Source organism: Oncorhynchus mykiss, chromosome 12 (genome assembly GCF_013265735.2).
Source record: "Oncorhynchus mykiss isolate Arlee chromosome 12, USDA_OmykA_1.1, whole genome shotgun sequence".
Taxonomy (NCBI): Eukaryota; Metazoa; Chordata; class Actinopteri; order Salmoniformes; family Salmonidae; genus Oncorhynchus; species Oncorhynchus mykiss.
Window position 1 is genome coordinate 86436016 of NC_048576.1, and position 18940 is coordinate 86454955.

Sequence of the window (18940 nt, forward strand, 5' to 3'; positions counted from 1 at the left end):
TTCAGACCTTGTACCATGGGAGGGGAGGGATTTGTTGGGGATGAATGTCTCCATTTGCTGTCACTTCTGAATGGAGTTGCAGGTGACACATTTGCTGTCTCTTCTGAATGGAGTTGCAGGTGATACATTTGCTGTCTCTTCTGAATGGAGTTGCAGGTGACACATTTGCTGTCACTTCTGAATGGAGTTGCAGGTGACACATTTGCTGTCACTTCTGAATGGAGTTGCAGGTGACACATTTGCTGTCACTTCTGAATGGAGTTGCAGGTGACACATTTGCTGTCACTTCTGAATGGAGTTGCAGGTGACACATTTGCTGTCTCTTCTGAATGGAGTTGCAGGTGACACATTTGCTGTCTCTTCTGAATGGAGTTGCAGGTGACACATTTGCTGTCTCTTCTGAATGGAGTTGCAGGTGACACATTTGCTGTCTCTTCTGAATGGAGTTGCAGGTGACACATTTGCTGTCTCTTCTGAATGGAGTTGCAGGTGACACATTTGCTGTCTCTTCTGAATGGAGTTGCAGGTGACACATTTGCTGTCTCTTCTGAATGGAGTTGCAGGTGACACATTTGCTGTCTCTTCTGAATGGAGTTGCAGATGACACATTTGCTGTCTCTTCTGAATGGAGTTGCAGGTGACACATTTGCTGATGAAGAGCTTTACATCCTCCGTAATCCATGGCCAGAAAACAGAATATGGTGTAATTGCAGACCGCAATTCATGGCGTTTCGTGATATAGGTGTACACTGATATCAGGAAACTCCCATTGACACCTGCCATTCTGGTGTCATGAGACTGATGGTTTCTTGACACAGATGATTTGTTTACATACCAGGTCAACAACTGTTGTTCCCGAAGCAAAAGAAACATACGCTCCTCTTTGTGTGTCCAGAAATCTCTCAGTGTGACTCACAGCCTATTTGGTTCTGAACTTCCGGACCAGCCTTTGTTGATTTGAGCATGACTCGTGTCTTAGTTAAGATGTTCACATCACTGTGTGATCCACCTGTTCCAGGTCAGTTGTGGCCAGGGCCAAAGCGTAGACTGGCTGGTGTTTGTGTTTGACTGTGCTCTGGGGTTGATTGAGCAGTTCTGGACAGGAAGTCAGTTTGTAGTTCTTTGCCTTGTTTGTGTTGCACATGGAGCTGGTATCTTTGTAACCTAAGCAACATTTTCTGCAGTCGCTTGGGTGCTGTGAGTAGGAATTTCTTGAAGACTGTCATGAGCGGCTTGTGTAGTCACTTTGTGACGAACTATCTGCCAAGCAGATACTGATCAAACTTGTCACATGCAAAAACATTGGCGAGACAGTCTTTCTCAATCTGTGCATATCAATGTTCTCGAGGCAAATGCATTCAGGTTTTCCTTTCTCAAGGCCTGTCTCACTGGCATCACACTGCAGTGTGACTTTAACTGTTTAATAGTCCCAACTGCTGCGCCATGCTGTGGTAGCCATGTCCATTCAATGTCCTTGTCAATCAGTGGTCTAAGCGACTCCCACACATCAGATAGGTGGGGCATGAATTTTGAAGATAGTTCACAAACAAAAGCTGAAGAACAAACCCACATCCAGGTACTTCTTTGTAGGTGCTGGAGTTATAGGAGGCCCTCTGTGGTGAGAAGATGACCCATGCTACAGCACACTAGGTAGCTTTATCCTGAGTTTGTGTTCAACTTCAGATGGATATCTCTGGCTCTCTGCAGGAGAGCTGTGTGGTTTCTGTTGGGATCTGCAGTCGCTTGTTCTCACTTCTTCTCATTTGTGCCGCCACATCCATAGGGTAGAATATCCTCTACGATGACACTCAATCCTTTTAGTCCCTGTAGTGCTTCACGCTGCCTGCGCTGGTATTCTCCAGCTGCTGGCTTGATTCCAAAATGCATTCACAGCCATCTATACCTGCTTATCGGTGTCCAAAAAGTTGTTAGATAGCTGCCCGCTTCATCAAGTTTGACTTGCCAATGGATATCTTTGGTGTTGAGTACTGAGAATACTTTGGATATCTCTGGTATAATCTCTTCTATGGTGGGCATCTGGTAGTGCAATCTCAGTAAGGTTGAAGTTTGTCTGGCTTTTCAATGACGACCATGTTGCTGATCCACATTGTTAGCTCTTTTGTGATGATTTTGTCATTAAATGTTTGGCCTTTGTAATATTTTCTTCCAGTGGAATATGTATCCGTCTTGGTAGCTGCTGCATAGGCAAGGCTGCTGCATTCACTTCTGTTGTTTGGTCATCTGACCCATTGTATTCCTCTACTAGATTGAGTTGAGGTTTGCTTGTTTACAAACTCTGGCAAATGGTTTTGTTTGCAGCATGCTTTACAGGTGACACAGAATGCTGGGCATTTGGCTTTGGCATGTACTGAACTACAGTAATGACTGGGTGAGTCTTTTGTCTGTCTATTTTATAAGTTTGGCCTTTTGATTCTGAACATCGCTCCTGGGAGGTACAGTATAATTTATTTTACAGTCTTTGGTTTACCTCCTCCCATTTTCTTGATTTGCATTGGTGCTTGTTCACTTGAACGACATGTCAATGGCTTTGTTCAGTGTGAGCTTTGGTTCTCTGAGTATGCATGCTTGTACACCAAGATTCTTAGTGACAATGACAAGCCTGTCATGGATTAGATCCCTTCGTAATGCGCCAACAACCACGTGTCTGCTAGCTCCCTACGATTTGCAATGTACTGCTTTACTGTTTCACATTGACTTTGTTGACAAGCATTGTACACGTACCTCTCGTAGATTATGTTTCTGGATGGTTCAAATTGTTTTTGTAGCGCCTCAATCATTTTTTACAAGTCCGTTCTCTGCTTCAGGCATATTCAGATGCCGCTGTAACAGGTGGCATTCCTTTCCCATCACTGTTAGCAGAGTTGTTATGCAGACCCTTTCTTCCTTTTTTTCCAGACAGGTAGTTTTACCATTGTGCTCGATAAGAATGTCCAGTTATCATATATCGCTCTTCATGTCCTTGGGCTCTGATACAGGAATTGCCAGGTAAGCCATTTGTTTCTTCTTGTTGGCTAGTTTGTGGGCAAGGCCCTTCATAGAATGCTTTTCTCCGTTGAGGACATATCTTTTTGGTTCTGACTTTTGACATCATGTTTTATGTACTTATTATACAATACAAGAGCAAGGTATGGTTCATATAAGTGTCTTTACTTCAGCATCATCAGGATTGCATGCATACAACTCCATGCAGTGCGTAGGAAACAGTTCCTCACTTGGCTCACTGCTACAATAGAATACCAAACTCAGATTAAACAGCAGTGTCATCTGTTGACTGGCAATATCTCGTAACAGCTCTTAGATAATGTAGTAGGCGATCACATTGGGAGCTTATTTTGCATTAATGCTTGTGGTTTGTAGCATTAATCCTTAGACCTGTTAGATTAGTCCAAAACTTGAATGTCAAAAGCAAGCACCCCGTCAAAAGAAAAGCCTAGGTAGAAAGTGACATTTTCGTTTGCATTTGGTAGAGAGGCTGAATACCGTGGAATGACCCTGATCTTGCTCCCTTTGGTTGTACCCTGAACAAACAGGTGTCCATTTTCTGTCCATCCTTCAACACGTTTCAGCAATCGTACAACCTCGGGGGTTGTCCACACCTCACCTCCGAGCCACTTCATTCTTCTTTCACTGAGATTTCCTTTTATGTGCTTTTCAATCAGACCCTTGTGGACAATCTTGTATAGACCCCTTGCCTTTCCAAGAAAGAAGTGGGTCGCTATTCTACTCTTCCTTGGAGGAACATGTTGAATTTTGAGCTCATAAAGTCTCTGAAGGGCATCAATTGCTGACATTAGGACTTGGCTATGAGCTGGATTAGTGTTCTCTCTGCTTGGCTCCTCTGGCCAGAGCAGAAGTAAGAGAAGAAAGAGAGCACTAGCTGTTGACATGTTTTTTCCCTCTGTGTTAAATCTCATGCTGAGATCTTGGAGTTGTTGAGGTAAAAGTAACTTTGATGAGCCAGGTAAAGCACAAGCAAGAGCTATCTGACAAAATATGAAATTGACAAGTTCTGTCTGGTCAAGGTCATTCCTTTTGAGGTTTTCTGGATACATGCCAATTATTGCCTCCAGCTTTTTAGCAGATCTCTCTGTCTTCTGATCATAGAGTAATGACAGGATGGACGTGACGTTTCCTCCTCCTAGCTTGTAAATTTTCATTTGTCTTTGGAATGGGTTGGCTATTTCAGGATTAGTGGCTATTTCAGCATCAATGTTGTCAGGCATTGGGTTGCCTAGATCAGAAACATTACAAAAAAAGCCAGCATACACAGCACTCGTCCTTGTTAGCCATTTCCTTGGATTGTGTACTTGTTCAGGCTCTCTTGTGTCAAGTTCCTCTTCCTCGTCACTAATGTCTGTCTGAAAGTAACTGAGGTCTTCAGAAATGCACTCAAGAGCATGGTAAATACTCTTTTGCATTCCTTTCAACTGGCTGTGGAAATTCCGCCAAGGATTTGTAACTGCCTGTGGTATGTAGTCAGTCAGCAAATATTTCATCAACTCAGAATTTCCACCTTTGGTTGAAAAAACATCAACTGATGATATGAGTTGAAGCAGTCTACATCCAACATCCACCTCCCCATAGTAGGAGCTGTTCAGACTGACTGTCTTTTTTAAGGGTGTTTTTTCTGAGGCACGGAATGCAGAAATTCCTTTCAGAGCAGTGTCAATGATGTCAGTAACCTTTTCAGGCACTAATTCTTGCTTGTCAAGGGTGTCATGCATGTGATAAAACCACCGCTTGTACACCTGTCCTAATGTGTCAAGGACAAATGTATCATATGGCAGGATTTCTTTTGCCTCTTTAGCCCAACGTAGGGCTTCCTCAAATCTTGTGTTTGTGTAAAGCAGACGTGCAAGCTGCTGGGCAACAAATGGATCTTTTCCTAAAGATGTGTAAGCTGCTTTCAAAAGATCAACAGCTGTTTGAATGCCCCCTGTTTCAGTGCTGACATGTTCAATCAGAGGAGAGAATGAACTGTCTTTAGGATCTCCTCTGCTTTTTTTGTTACGTCTGATGAAGAGAACTTGGATGAACTTCCAAAATTCATCCTTGCCAAACCTATGGTTCATTAGTACTTTGTCCTGTAGTAGATCCATTGCGATCATGCTTTGAGGCAAGGTTGTAGAGAGTTGCTTCAGAATTTCCTTTGCCACCAGTGGATGAATTATCCGTATGGACGAGATGTGTAATGGACTTTCTCCTTTGAAAGGTGAAAGGTGTATGAAAACAAGTCTAGCTTGTTCGCTGAGACAGTCCAGAAATGCATGGTAACGGATTTTATCCATTTGCATATCTATGCCAAGGGAAGCCTCACAGTGTGACACAGATATGTAGGAGTCATGAATGTAACAGTTCAACAATGCTACAAATCTCATAAGCCGAGTGATAAGAGATGAATGATCAATTTTGTCCAGCAGATTTTTCACAAATCCCTCAATGTAGCTTGGTTTAAAGCCCTCACTCATCAGTACAAATGTGAGAATGAAGTCGGGTTTAAAGTCCAGCTTTAGTTTCTCCAGTTTCCTTGAGAAGAGAGTCTTCTCTCCATCTGTCAGTTTGTGTGTCACAGCGACGGTCTGAGACGGCAATGCTCGGCACATTCTCTCTGGATCATGAGACATTTTGCAGATGAGCAGGATAAAACATAGGACAGAGGAACTTATTTTTTTTGTTGCAATAGCGTTGCCTATTTCCCGCCTAAGGTCATCCAGATAATCTCCATTGCAATCTTCCAACAGCAACAGTACCGGTAGACAGCTGTTTTTGTCCTTTTCTTCATATTCCCGTAGACGCACTGCATGTTCACACACAGTTGTGAATTCTTTTGATTGTTTAACAACTGCACATCGCAATTTTGTCCTCCAACTCCAGAGGATCTGTCGTGCAACTGTACTCCCACCACTGCCAGGATGGTGACATATATTCACAGTCTCGATGGGTCTTTTGACTCGACTACCCTGTACAATGTTCTCCAGAATTTCATTTGTTTCTTTGTATGCGTCTCGCTTGATGACCTCCCCACATAGATTTTTGTCTGCAAGCCACAAATTCATCCAGTCTATCTTCCCACCTTGATAGAAATACTTTTCAATGGTGTTGATTTTGTCTCGGTCCATTATCTCCACCTTTGTGTTATCACACTGGTCAACACTGACTATGTCCAAAGAATTAATCTCATCCTCTTCAACTGGCTTTAAGAAGCACAAGCCTTTGTTGAAGACTGGTAAGCGCCTTGTGGGTCGACTAACTGTAGGCTGAATAGTTTGAATAGTGGCATCAACATGACTCAGTGGCATTTCAACAATACTGATCTCTTTGAGTGCAGCCATGCTACAAGATACCTGGGCAAGGCTTGACCACTTTTTGTAGTTCTCTTTGGACTCTGAAATGATAGCCAAATCCTCATGACCATTCATTTCTGCATAGAATTCATGGAATGTATCAACAATTGGCTGTTCGACCTGAGACATGAGCAAGAAAACCACCACAAATGACCCTTTAGGAAGGATGTCATTGCAGATGACGGACACTGCCCTTTTCAGTAGCTTTTTTTTGGTTTTCATCCAGGTTTTTTCATCACAAGGTTTCTCATCTCCAAGGTAATCGCTTCGCCCATTGCAGAAAATCCAGCTTGGTTTATCAAAGAGCTTCAAACGGTTTATGAAGTCAGTGGTCTTCACCCCACTATCATTAGCATAGTCATGCAGGAAATGAAGGTTTGTGGCATGGTGCTCTTTATATTTCTCACATAGACCCGATGTCTTAGAATCTGGGTCAAAGTCAAACACACAAAATATATTCATGTGAGTCAAGAAGTTGATGTTCTCAAGATGTTCTTGTTTAAGTTTGTTTGTCACGATGATGTAGAACAGTGAGTCATCCATGTACTTTTTTCCACATGTGAGGAGGATGGAGAGTTTTCTCTTCTGATCCTCTCTACAGTCAGAAGCTGTTTGGTTGTCTGAGAGTTCAGCCTCTTCTCTCTGTTGATCTTTGTCCCTCAGGTCTTGAATGAAATGAATTAGGCCATCCTCTGATATGCGGGGTGTGTTAGCCCCTACTCTGTGGTAGGTGGCTTTCTCCTCATAGATTACTTTGTTGGATTTTTCGCTGAACTTTGGAATAGTGACACTGTACAGTTTGTCTTTTACCATTTTTGCCTTGGGGACAACATCATATTCAATGATCCAGGTTGTTTCACTGGCCTCCTTGTCAATTACCTCAATGAACTTTGGGTTCCTTATGCATTTCCTGGCATCACACTGATGCGTTGATCCTCTGAAGCTCTTTTCAATGTAATCCAATGCATCCACAAATAAATCTTGGTTTTCAACTGGTATTCCTATGATTTCACCATGTTTGTAGATTCCTTTAACTTTATCCATAACCCCAAAGTGTATTGTGCCATTGGACCGCATATTCATGCATGCACATGCAAATCTGAGCACCTCACTTGCAACTTTGACCTTGAGTTTTTGTGGTTCCAATTTGTGGGCATTTTCCAGTGACTTGTATTCATGGCATGGAACAATAATGTCTTCAATTCCGGTCTCTGGTGGAAGTACTGTATTTTTTACATATCTGAATTCTTTTTCAATGTCATCAAATTTTCGAAAGTCACAAAGCGGCAAAGATGCCCCGCCCGATTTTGGTTCACATTCATTTGGTATGGAAACGGGTCTACTTTCACTTTTTTCACTGGATCTTGAAACTTTGTCTTTAGATTCTTGTGTGAACACAGCACTAGATTCAACATGGCTGGTATCTCTCTGTGTGCTACTGACGGCTTTTGTTTTTTGTGGTACTGGCTTCAAAAGTTCATCTCGTTTGTGCAGCATTAGTTGGATTTGGCCGCCTTTCATTTCAATTGTATCGCGTAGATACTTTTCCTGTAACTCAATTAGTGCAGGTCCTGTAACCTCCTCTTCGTACAGTTTCAGAATGTACTTCTCTTTCACTCCAATGGATTTTAACCAGGAGCTCACATGGGATTCTGTCCATTCGCCACATGGCAATTCGTTCCACTCTGTAAAAAATAATACTCACCCATATAAGACTTAATGTTCATGTTATATCAATATTTGCATCAGGGTTGGGGTGAATTCTATTTTCATTTTAGTCAGTTAAGGTAGTGAATTAAAATGAAATTAATACAAATAATAGTCAGAAAATAATTAATAATGATCTATTGAATGTGTAACTATTTGTAATTTTAAAGTGTTTTTCATGGTTGCAAAGAGAGGGACGCAAAAGCCATCTCAATTCATGAATGAACAACATAGCCGGTTTATATATTTACATTTAAACATTCATCAGATGATGGATAATAGCCATTCCTCTCTGATTACATTTCATGACTAGGCTTAAGAACTGTGACACATTACATTTTTTATTTTCTTATTCCAGGTCATTATAAAACTTTGGCCAATCATTTAAAATGGATGAAACTTGGAGCTAAACATATCTAGGCCATCTCTACTTGATGTATAGAATTGATCAGAAACAGAATCCAAATTTCACTGATAGATATTCATTCAATGTTTTGTAAAACTACACACAGTATAAAAGTATTTGACAGTTTGATGTATCTGACTTACCCATCTTATAGACACTGCATGTCAGTTCATTTTGGCATCTTTGAGAGAGGAAAATAAAAGGAAGGGTAATTGAGTCAAAAGTGAAAAATGAATTGTTGATCTCAATAATTTTGCACTTGGAAAATTATTTACAATGAAATCATTCAAGCCCTGTTTATACCTGGTGCTAACATGCATTGTGTGTCCTGATCTTGTCCACATTTAGATTTTTAGACAGGTGTAGATGATTAAAATAACTGTTTGTGATCAGCTCTTCATATCTTACTGGATGATCAAACCATTTAAATCATCATGATACCCCTGTCTAAAATCATTGACAGGTGGCATCTTTGACCTAAGGCATCATTATTTGTATTAACATAAAATAATCATTATTTTGACAAATTTATTTTAAATGATTTGCATATAGGGAGGGATCAAGAAATAAAGGCACACTGTAAACAAGGTGGATGGCTAATAAACATATATAATACCATGTGTAGAAACAAGAAACCTTGATCAGAAAGTGATTGGGTCACCTTGATAGGAACACAACAACCACATGTTAGCATAAGGTGTAAACGGGGATTCAGGTGGGTGCTTATCTACCCTCATACATGAACTTGATATTCAGCGCAGAATTGTTGTTCAAAGACAGGTTTGTCAGCTTTGACAATCACTTCAACCAGGAACCTCAGAACTTCCTCTTTAAAATTACATTTTCTATGTTTAACTTTCATTAGTTGGAAGTATATGAACTTAATTTAAAAGTTTGAAACACATGTAATTGCATGTGTTTCTCACTCTATAATTCCTGCAGGAGTTCAATGACTCTTCTCTACACACCTTTTATCATTCGCATAACAAAACATTAAGGAACGACAGTTAACGATTCAGTTAACGAGTCCAGATTCCAAAACATAAACAATTCAATTCCAGTTCTTGTTTCTATATTTTATATATAAATACCTTAAATTCTGTGCAATCGTAACAAAATGTTCACTAAAAGTTCAGGCAGATATCATTCTTAATAGCTGAATAAAGTTAAATAGTGAGTCATTAAAAATGTATTGGTTTTATACAGAGATTCTAGAGATGAAATGGCAATGTTTAATGGTAACGTCGTAGATTGTGATAATCTTATGCCCTTAGTAATTATACTCTTTTGAATCCACAACTAAACCTACACACATTGCACTTTTAAAAGCCTTTATGATTATTATGGCATTCAATTAGCTTCTTACAAAATACAAATGTTCCACAATGTTTAAGTACATTTCCTTCTGCTCACCTTGAAACTGACGGCTGAACTAAACCTAAACACATTGCACTTTTAAAAGCCTTTATGATTATTATGGCATTCAATTAGCTTCTTACAAAATACAAATGTTCCACAATGTTTAAGTACATTTCCTTCTGCTCACCTTGAAACTGACGGCTGAAGTTGTATTCACCATATGAAGTGACTACTTGACAGTGGGGTTGCTTTTATTTTCCGGGCATAGCAACAGGGTGTGTCTTCTGCCAGGGCAGTCCACATAGACATGCACTCTGTCCTAATGCCCCCGCGCATTTGAATAAAGTCCATCCTTTTGAACTTTTAAAGAGTAAGTGTGATATTATGGGGCTGACAACGTATTGAATAATAATGAACGTAACTATCTTATCCTTGGTGCATACACATATTTAACGGTTTGATACATATTGTCATAAAGTATTTCTCTCCAATCAGATATGGTACTTAATGAGTTAATTATGTTGCAACAGCTAAATGTTGCAACACTGAAACTATGGGGGTTGTGCTGAACAGGAAATCGAAGCTTCAGGAAAGAAACGTCAAGGAATCGAAACTTCAGGAAAGAAACATCAGGAAATAGAAACTTAAAGAAACAACTGGGTCATTCTTCAATTGCATTAGGCCTATGAGGGCTATTCAAAAGAAGTCCCGTTTCATTAAAGTACAAAAGGTTATTTTAGTATAAAAATCTTGTGGGAGTAACCAGATGGTTACTGGTGTTACTAAGAGGATGGGTTGAAGCCCAGGTCTCCTGCACACCACAACATTGTGTTAGCCTGCTGAGATAGGCATTAGTTTGTGGAGCTCGTCTTCAGGTCGCAGCTATAGATGGCTTACTAACACATTACAATGATAAACAATTACTCGGGTACCATCCAGACCTGGGTTCAAATAGTATTTAAAATCTTGGGTATGTGGGGTCTGCACTTTTGGGGCTATTCCATTGATTAGTCAATAGAGCTCACCTCGTCTCCCTAGGCAGACAGGTTGCCTCCCACAATATAAACAAGACTAGAGGGCACCAGGCAAGCTCAATCAAGCACAGCTATGTCCTGTGTTTGAAATATACTAAACCTGGGGCTGCTGACATCTCTTACTGCCATTGTGGCTCTGTGCTCCCAGCCTGTTGTTTGAATAGTGTGTAAGGAGTTTTGGTACTGTGACAGTAAAGATACACATTTCCATTTTACAACGGATTAATACACTTTTATTTAAGGTGAGTTTCATTTTGAAAACTCCTTATACATAATGTTGAATACATGTGTTATAAAGGTTGTTATGCATGATATTGAAACTGTCATAGAGGTGTTATGGCTGGTTCCATAAGGTGTTATGTATAGCTCCATGTATAGTGTTACCCAAATATCAATATTTAGGCTGGAATTCAATTTGCACATAAAAGTTATACCACACTGCACGTTCAGAAGTGAGTTTGAGCCAGCAGTGTTCAGTTTCCTGCATGTGCGCACAGCCATTCAACAAATATGGTCCTGTTTCCTCTCAAATGTATTCATCTAGATTGTTGACAGTTGGGGCTTTCAAGTCTTCTTCCTGTGCTGAGCTCATAGGTGGGAGAACTATACATGTACACAATGCATAACCGCAGAGCTTCACAGTTTAGTAGCCTATAGGAAACAGTCCTCCTCACATGATTCAACATTAGGGTGATATGCTAGAGCAGGTCATGTGGATCAATACATAAGTAAAACCATGAAGACCAGCTGGTATTTGATTTGGATATTCATTCTCACACTGATGATCAGCACTGGTAAGTGGTGAATTTCCATTGAGGGGTTTCCTCCGGGGACTGAGGTTAAAACTAGGTTTTTTAGGAACACAATAAAAGTTGTGTTTGGCTTTGTTGGAAAATAAAATATATTTATGTTAATTTAGCCATTCAATCATATCACCTGCAAATTCCAAAAGGTTATCATTAATACACAATGGAGGTTATGAGTAACTTGCATGAGTTTTAATCCATTACCCTCACTAACCCACAACCGTCTCTCCAGCCCGTCAGGAGGTGATGTACATAAAGGGCTCAGAGGGGCAGTCAGTGGATCTCTCCTGTACACCTGAGCAGACAGGTGGAGCCCCTGTCAGTCTCTACTTGACCCACAGGTGTGTCCGGCCTGAGAGGGAGGTGCTGTTCATGGCCAAGGACCGGAGTCCCGGGACGGTGAGGGTTAACCGGCTGTACAAAGATCGTCTGAAGGTCACAGGCGGATTGAACTCTGACCTGCTCAACGTGACCATAGCCCATCTTCAGCGCACAGACACAGGCCTGTACATCTGTGAGTTTGTCTACACAGCTGACCCCTCTGACCGAACAGTCTCTGGCAGTCTGGAATTCTTCCTGTTTGTTGACGGGACAGGTACGTGATCATGATTTGGCTATAGCACTGAGAAGGAACTATCAGTGGTCACCAACCATGGTACTGGAGAGTTACTGAGAGTGACGGCTTTAAGCCCTGTTCATCCTATGTGTCCACATTCTCATTGGGGGGAATTCCGACCTGAGTTAAATGCAAGTGAATGGAACGTAATTCCCTTTTTATGCACTGTTACCTCCACGTAGTCTGACCTTAAATTTAAGCATGAGAATAGAATGCTATTCACCCCGCTATTCGTTTGGGTGGAGATCGATGAATTAAGGTGTGGCGGAGATGTGTCTACAGATACTCTGCATTCTGACCTTGATTTAGGGATTTATTCCATTTGTAAAGCTTAAGTGTTACAGATTCCGCGATATAAATGTAAAGGTAATTTCCGATTGAGCCGACATATGCACCTATAAGCCACCTACACATAAGCCACCTAGCTAACGTTAGCCACCTAGCTAACGTTAGCCACCTAGCTAACGTTAGCCACCAAGCTAACGTTAGCCACAACAAATTGTAATTCGTAACATATCATACGAAATGGATAATGGACATCCACAAATGAATACATACTATACAAAACATATCATACTAATTGGAGTGTCCTGGATTTAGACTTACTATGTATTTGGATAAAAGTGTGTGGGTGTTGATTGTGCAGAGAGTGTGTGTCAGTGCTCCAGCTACCCCCCACTGATCTACACCATCTCTGCAGCAGCTGGCCTGCTTCTCCTCGTCCTCATCTGCCTGTGTGCAGTAGAGTGTGTAAGTAGCCTAATCAACCCGAATCTTACCACCATACCACAACCAAGTATGTTAATGTCGAAATTTAAATGTAACTGTTACTCTCGGAATTACTTCATTTTATTTTTCAGACACATGATGAACATTGTTTCCACATCTAATTTTAGTCAGGTATAAAGTCATGAGTAAATTTGTCAGTATAAAAGTATGCCTCATATCCATTTCAGGCTAAGCTGAGAAAATGTCATAAAACACAAGCCCCCATCCCCATCTATGAGGAAATGAACAGTGGGTGTCGAGGAGCTGGAAGTGCCCAAAATAACCATCCTGTGCCTACACACCTGGAGGAAACAGAGTCCCCTGTGTACGCCAACCCCCAGGCCAGACAAGCACAGGAGAACCACTACGCCAGCCCCCGGCATATCACTCTGAAGCCCTGAGCGAACCCCTAATGTTTTTTAAAGGGGGAGTGGATGGCAGAAATAACAGTACCAGAGTTTCAGATACATGTTCTAACCCACTGTGACAGGTGGTGGGAAAGAGTTGGACTGTCATCATTGCTTTTTCAAGTGTGTGCAAGATCGTAAACTATTGGTCCCACCTCACCTCTCTTTTCTACAGTGTCAAGGAGTCACCCAACTATGGTTGCCCAACAAACCCACCTACAGGATGAGAATGGAAAAGACTGAGAGCTAGTACATAGGTCACTGTGCCTGTATAGGTGTACTAGTGGTGCTACCCTCAGAACAGGATCTAATAGGGAAAACTCCAATCTGCAAACTAATTGACAAACACCAACATCAAGAACTGACCACAACACTCTTTAACAGACCAGAAAAAAACTGCAATTTTATTAATAGATGAAAGAAGCTCCATAGTTCATGAAAACATTGTTTTCGGTGCATGTCATTAAACAATCACATTCTATGAGGAGAAAGAGATACATTGAGAAAATAAATCATTACAAGCCACTGACTCTTCTTTAAATCTCAGTACAGACATTTTTCCTTAATATTTCAAAACCAAAAAAGGCAAAAAGCAGCCCTAACCCCAAATCCCCGTCCCACCCATCATCCCAACAAAAACAAAATAACTGAATGAAACGACAGAACATACAGATGGGGTGACGGGCACAGTGCTAAAGAGTAAGACGCTCATTGGTTTAGGAATACACAGTATAGTAATGTAGCGCAAGGTCAATCTGAATACACAGCATAGCCATGTAGCGTGATGTCAATCTGAATACACAGCATAGCCATGTAGCGTGATGTCAATCTGAATACACAGCATAGCCATGTAGCGCGATGTCAATCTGAATACACAGCATAGCCATGTAGCGCGAGGTCAATCTGAATACACAGCATAGCCATGTAGCGCGATGTCAATCTGAATACACAGTATAGCCATGTAGCGCGATGTCAATCTGAATACACAGCATAGCCATGTAGCGCAATGTCAATCTGAATAAACAGCATAGCCATGTAGCGCGATGTCAATCTGAATACACAGCATAGCCATGTAGCGCGATGTCAATCTGAATACACAGCATAGCCATGTAGCGCGATGTCAATCTGAATAAACAGCATAGCCATGTAGCGCGATGTCAATCTGAATACACAGTATAGCCATGTAGCGCAATGTCAATCTGAATAAACAGCATAGCCATGTAGCGCGATGTCAATCTGAATACACAGCATAGCCATGTAGCGCGATGTCAATCTGAATACACAGCATAGCCATGTAGCGCGAGGTCAATCTGAATACACAGTATAGCCATGTAGCGCGATGTCAATCTGAATACACAGCATAGCCATGTAGCGCGATGTCAATCTGAATACACAGCATAGCCATGTAGCGCGAGGTCAATCTGAATACACAGTATAGCCATGTAGCGCGATGTCAATCTGAATACACAGCATAGCCATGTAGCGCGATGTCAATCTGAATACACAGTATAGCCATGTAGCGCGATGTCAATCTGAATACACAGCATAGCCATGTAGCGCAATGTCAATCTGAATACACAGCATAGCCATGTAGCGCGATGTCAATCTGAATACACAGCATAGCCATGTAGCGCGATGTCAATCTGAATACACAGCATAGCCATGTAGCGCGATGTCAATCTGAATACACAGCATAGCCATGTAGCGCGATGACAATCTGAATACACAGCATAGCCATGTAGCGCGATGTCAATCTGAATACACAGCATAGCCATGTAGCGCGATGTCAATCTGAATACACAGCATAGCCATGTAGCGCGATGTCAATCTGAATACACAGTATAGCCATGTAGCGCGATGTCAATCTGAATACACAGTATAGCCATGTAGCGCGATGTCAATCTGAATACACAGTATAGCCATGTAGCGCGATGTCAATCTGAATTAAAGAAGCCGGATGTTGGGGTCTTGGGGTGGGGGGGTAGGCCTACCAACCAAATAAAAACAGTGGATCCCAAAACCCCTGCATAAAATGTGCCTTGTACCCATCAAAGCCCCCCGCCCCAAACTTGTGCATAGATCATGATCCTTTACAACCAGCTAGTTTTAAAAACATCCTCCAAATAAATCGACTCCAAATAAATCGCCGTCAGTTCTTTTCCCTGTTCTTTAATATCCGACATAAGAGAGAATGACAGAGGAAAGAGAGTAATGCACAATGGTCCTTATTCAGTCAGGACAGGACTTCTAAGAAAATACAATAAAGTTTCAAAACATACAGAATTTGCATGTTCTTTCACGGTCATTTTTTTATAACAATCAAAATCAAATGATAATTTTGTTTTTAAATGTAAAGCAATTTTAATAAAAATGTATATAAAGCACTCCATTTTTTGTAAGTTCATTTAAAGCCCATTATTTGGTTAATATGTACAGTGCCTTCATAAAGTATTCACAGCCTTCACTTTTTCCACATTTTATTGTTACTTAGTGGGATTTTTTGGGCAATGATATACACAATTCTCTCATTTCAAAGTGTAAGAAAAAAATCTAATATTTGTGCAAAATTCATGAAAAATAAAACACAAATATTTCTTGATTAGATAAGTATTCAACCCCCTGAGTCAATACATGCTAGAATCACATTTCAGTCTGAGTAAGTCTCTTTCCACACCTGGATTGTGCAACATTTGTCCATTATTCTTTTTAGAATCCTTCAAGCTCTGTCAAATTGTTTGTTGATCAATGTTAGACAACCATTTGTAGGTCTTGCCATTCAAGCAGATTTAAGTCAAAACTAACTCGGCCACTCTGGAACATTCACGGTATGCAACTCCAGCGTAGATTTGGCCTCGTGTTTTAGGTTATTGTCCTGCTGAAAGGTGAATTCCTCTCCCAGTGTCTAGTCTAGTGGAAAGCAGACTGAACAAGGTTTTCCTATAGGATTTTAACAATTACAAGCATACCCATAACAAGATGCAGTGATTGAAAATATGGAGGGACAAAAAGTTTATTGCTTTGCCACATTTTTTGAAGTATTACTTTAGTGCCTTGTGGCGAACAGGATACACGTTTCAGAATATTTTTTATTCTATACAGGCTTCCTTCTTTTCACCCTGTCAATGAGGTTAGTATTGTGAAGTAACTACAATGTTAGTGATCCATCCTCAGTTTTCTCCTGGCATAGCCATTATACGCTGTAATTGTTTTAATGTCTCCATTGTCCTCATGGTGAAATCCCTGAGCAGTTTCCTTCCTCTCCGGCAACGCAGTTAGGAAGGACGCCTGTATCTCTGTAGTGACTGGGTGCATTGAGACACCATCCAAAGTGTAATTAATAACCACCATGCTCAAAGGGATGTTCAATGCCTGTTTTTTGTGTGTTTTTTTTACCAATAGGTGGCCTTCTTTGCGAGGAATTGGAAAACCTCCCTGGTCTTTATGGTTGAATCTGTTTGAAATTCACTGCTGACTAAAGATAATTGTATGTATGGGGTACAAAGATGAGGTCATCATTCAAAAATCATGTTAAACACTATTACTGCACACAGAGTCCATGCAACTTGTGTGACTTAAGCACATTTTTACTCCTGAATGTATTTTGGCTTTCCATAACAAAGGGGTTGAATACTCATTGAATTTAGAAATGTAGAAAATCATAATTCCACTTTGACGTTATGGGGTATTGTGTGTAGGCCAGTGACCAAAAAAATCTACATTTAATACATTTTAAATTCAGGCTATAACAACAAAATTTGGTAAAAGTCAAGGGGTGTGAATACTTTCTGAAGGCACTGTAAACTGCTACGGATTTAAAAACAAAGGATCTTTTCTCTCTTTCTGAAATTCATAAGATTTTCAGTGCTTCATTTTTTTGAATCTTTTTTTTTTCTTCGTACATTAAAATGGAGTGGAGTTGGAACTCTGGAACCCTGGCCTTCCTGAGACAAGATCCACTTTATGTGTGCAAGATAGTGAGCAATTATGTTTTTTTTTTTACAAAGGAAAAATGTAATAAAAATGCACAGGCTTTAGATAGTCCATGAAATCAACATAGAACAAAGATGTCAAAGATCAAATATAACATGACAACACTGTTGGATCCCAGAGTTCTGAAAGTAGCACAATATTAAAATCTTCATTCTGTAAAGTGTTTTTGTTATTATTTTTAAAAATGGAAGTATTTGTCCTTTTCTTTAGTTTTTCCAACATTTTCATACAGTTAATTAATTTTCCTAGAACTTCAGACAAACAACAATGGTTGTAAACCGTCAGTGGCCTTGCAGAAAACAAGCAGACATAACGCACGAGATTTTAACAAAAATGAAACTGAACAAAAGCTAACAAACCAAAAAGGTAGGCACCTCTGAAGTGAGCCTTGTAATCAACCCTCCTTCTGATGTCTTGTCCTTCGGTTTCTCCCTGAATAGACAGGGAGAGCTACAAGTCTCTCTACCCAAACTCTATGGCCACAGGTCTTCAAAAATACTTTTTTTGTAACTTTTTTCAATATTAGTTTTTTTTTGTTGCTTTTGTATACTTTTTAAGTTTATAATCTGAAAAAAATGGTGCAATACTTATACTTAATAATCCATATTTTTTCTTGGATTATTCCACAATGAAAGCCACTACAAGGTATATAAACATATTACAGATTAAAAACACTTATTTTCTTAAGTCCTTGAGTAAACATTTACACGTGAAGTCGCCGTCTGCCCCCAGTATTTTATCTGGCGTTGTTCGATTAGCTTGAGGGGAGGGCTGACACTCAGTGCAACGCTAGAGTCTAATAACAATAAACATCACAATATACTTTGATAAGCCAAAAATAAAACATAAAACTAATATACCGAATAGAAATAAAATGAAAAAGCGGAGATAATTCCCGCTGTAAATCACAGGCTCACAATCGTTTGAAACCTCATACACACGGTCTGTCAAACAGACACATCCATCCACCCACCCATGAATCATACAGTACAGGCAACCTTGTGCAAACACTCAGATACAACAGATGTCATTTAGCCTTTTTTTATACCAATCTTTGTTTTTAACAATCCTCATTTTTCTAATTTAGTTCACTCAGAACAGATATTCTCAGATATCCAGGAAGTGTATGAATGAGACAAAAGTATTACAAAGTGTTCACATTACAATATTGGTGCTTCTTTTCATTCAAGTATTTCTATTCTTTATTTTTGAATTACTCTGATATGTTAATATTAGATTTATCTTCTGGGAAATATACAGAGAAGGAGAATACATAGGGGTAAGGTTGGACCTGGGGCAGAGAGCGGGTTTAGGGTAAAGTGGAAAGAGAAACCTAGCTGTATACATATGCACACTTGGATGTATATACATGTATATAAACTAGCATGTGCATATTCAACCCTTGACGAAGATTTGTTTTCCTCTTGAAATGGGGTCTCTACCCCAGAACCTACTCTGCTCCATGATTGAGAAGCATACTTT

The 18940-nt window shown here is 40.2% G+C and overlaps 2 protein-coding genes across 3 annotated transcripts; one reads left to right on the forward strand and one right to left on the reverse strand.

Moving 5' to 3' along the window:
* Positions 1 to 5546: 5546 nt before the first annotated feature.
* Positions 5547 to 10160, reverse strand: LOC110537859 (sterile alpha motif domain-containing protein 9-like; the record flags this gene model as incomplete). The annotated part of the gene is given in 3 exon segments (XM_036938941.1): positions 5547 to 8050; positions 8622 to 8659; positions 10025 to 10160. Coding segments are annotated over 2 exon segments (2508 nt in total), but the record flags the coding sequence as incomplete, so codon positions are not given.
* Positions 10161 to 11460: 1300 nt separating this feature from the next.
* On the forward strand, positions 11461 to 18309 carry LOC118937767. 2 transcript variants are annotated; one of them, XM_036938942.1, is made up of 4 exons: positions 11461 to 11665; positions 11910 to 12272; positions 12940 to 13043; positions 13250 to 18309. In XM_036938942.1, the coding sequence occupies exons 1-4, from the start codon at positions 11608 to 11610 to the stop codon at positions 13460 to 13462; spliced, it is 738 nt and encodes a 245-aa protein (XP_036794837.1). In that variant the 5' UTR covers positions 11461 to 11607; the 3' UTR covers positions 13463 to 18309. The 2 variants fall into 2 exon arrangements, with proteins under 2 accessions (XP_036794837.1, XP_036794838.1); XM_036938943.1 differs by having other exon boundaries at positions 12994 to 13043.
* The last annotated feature ends 631 nt before the right edge of the window (positions 18310 to 18940 follow it).

Excerpts from the sequence above, each read along its gene's own strand:
- LOC118937767 (XM_036938942.1), top strand. The coding sequence starts at position 11,608 with ATGAAGACCAGCTGGTATTTGATTTGGATATTCATTCTCACACTGATG. Across the intron at positions 11,666-11,909 it reads CACACTGATGATCAGCACTG|CCCGTCAGGAGGTGATGTAC; the intron begins GTAAGTGGTGAA and ends CCGTCTCTCCAG. Across the intron at positions 12,273-12,939 it reads CCTGTTTGTTGACGGGACAG|AGAGTGTGTGTCAGTGCTCC; the intron begins GTACGTGATCAT and ends TTGATTGTGCAG.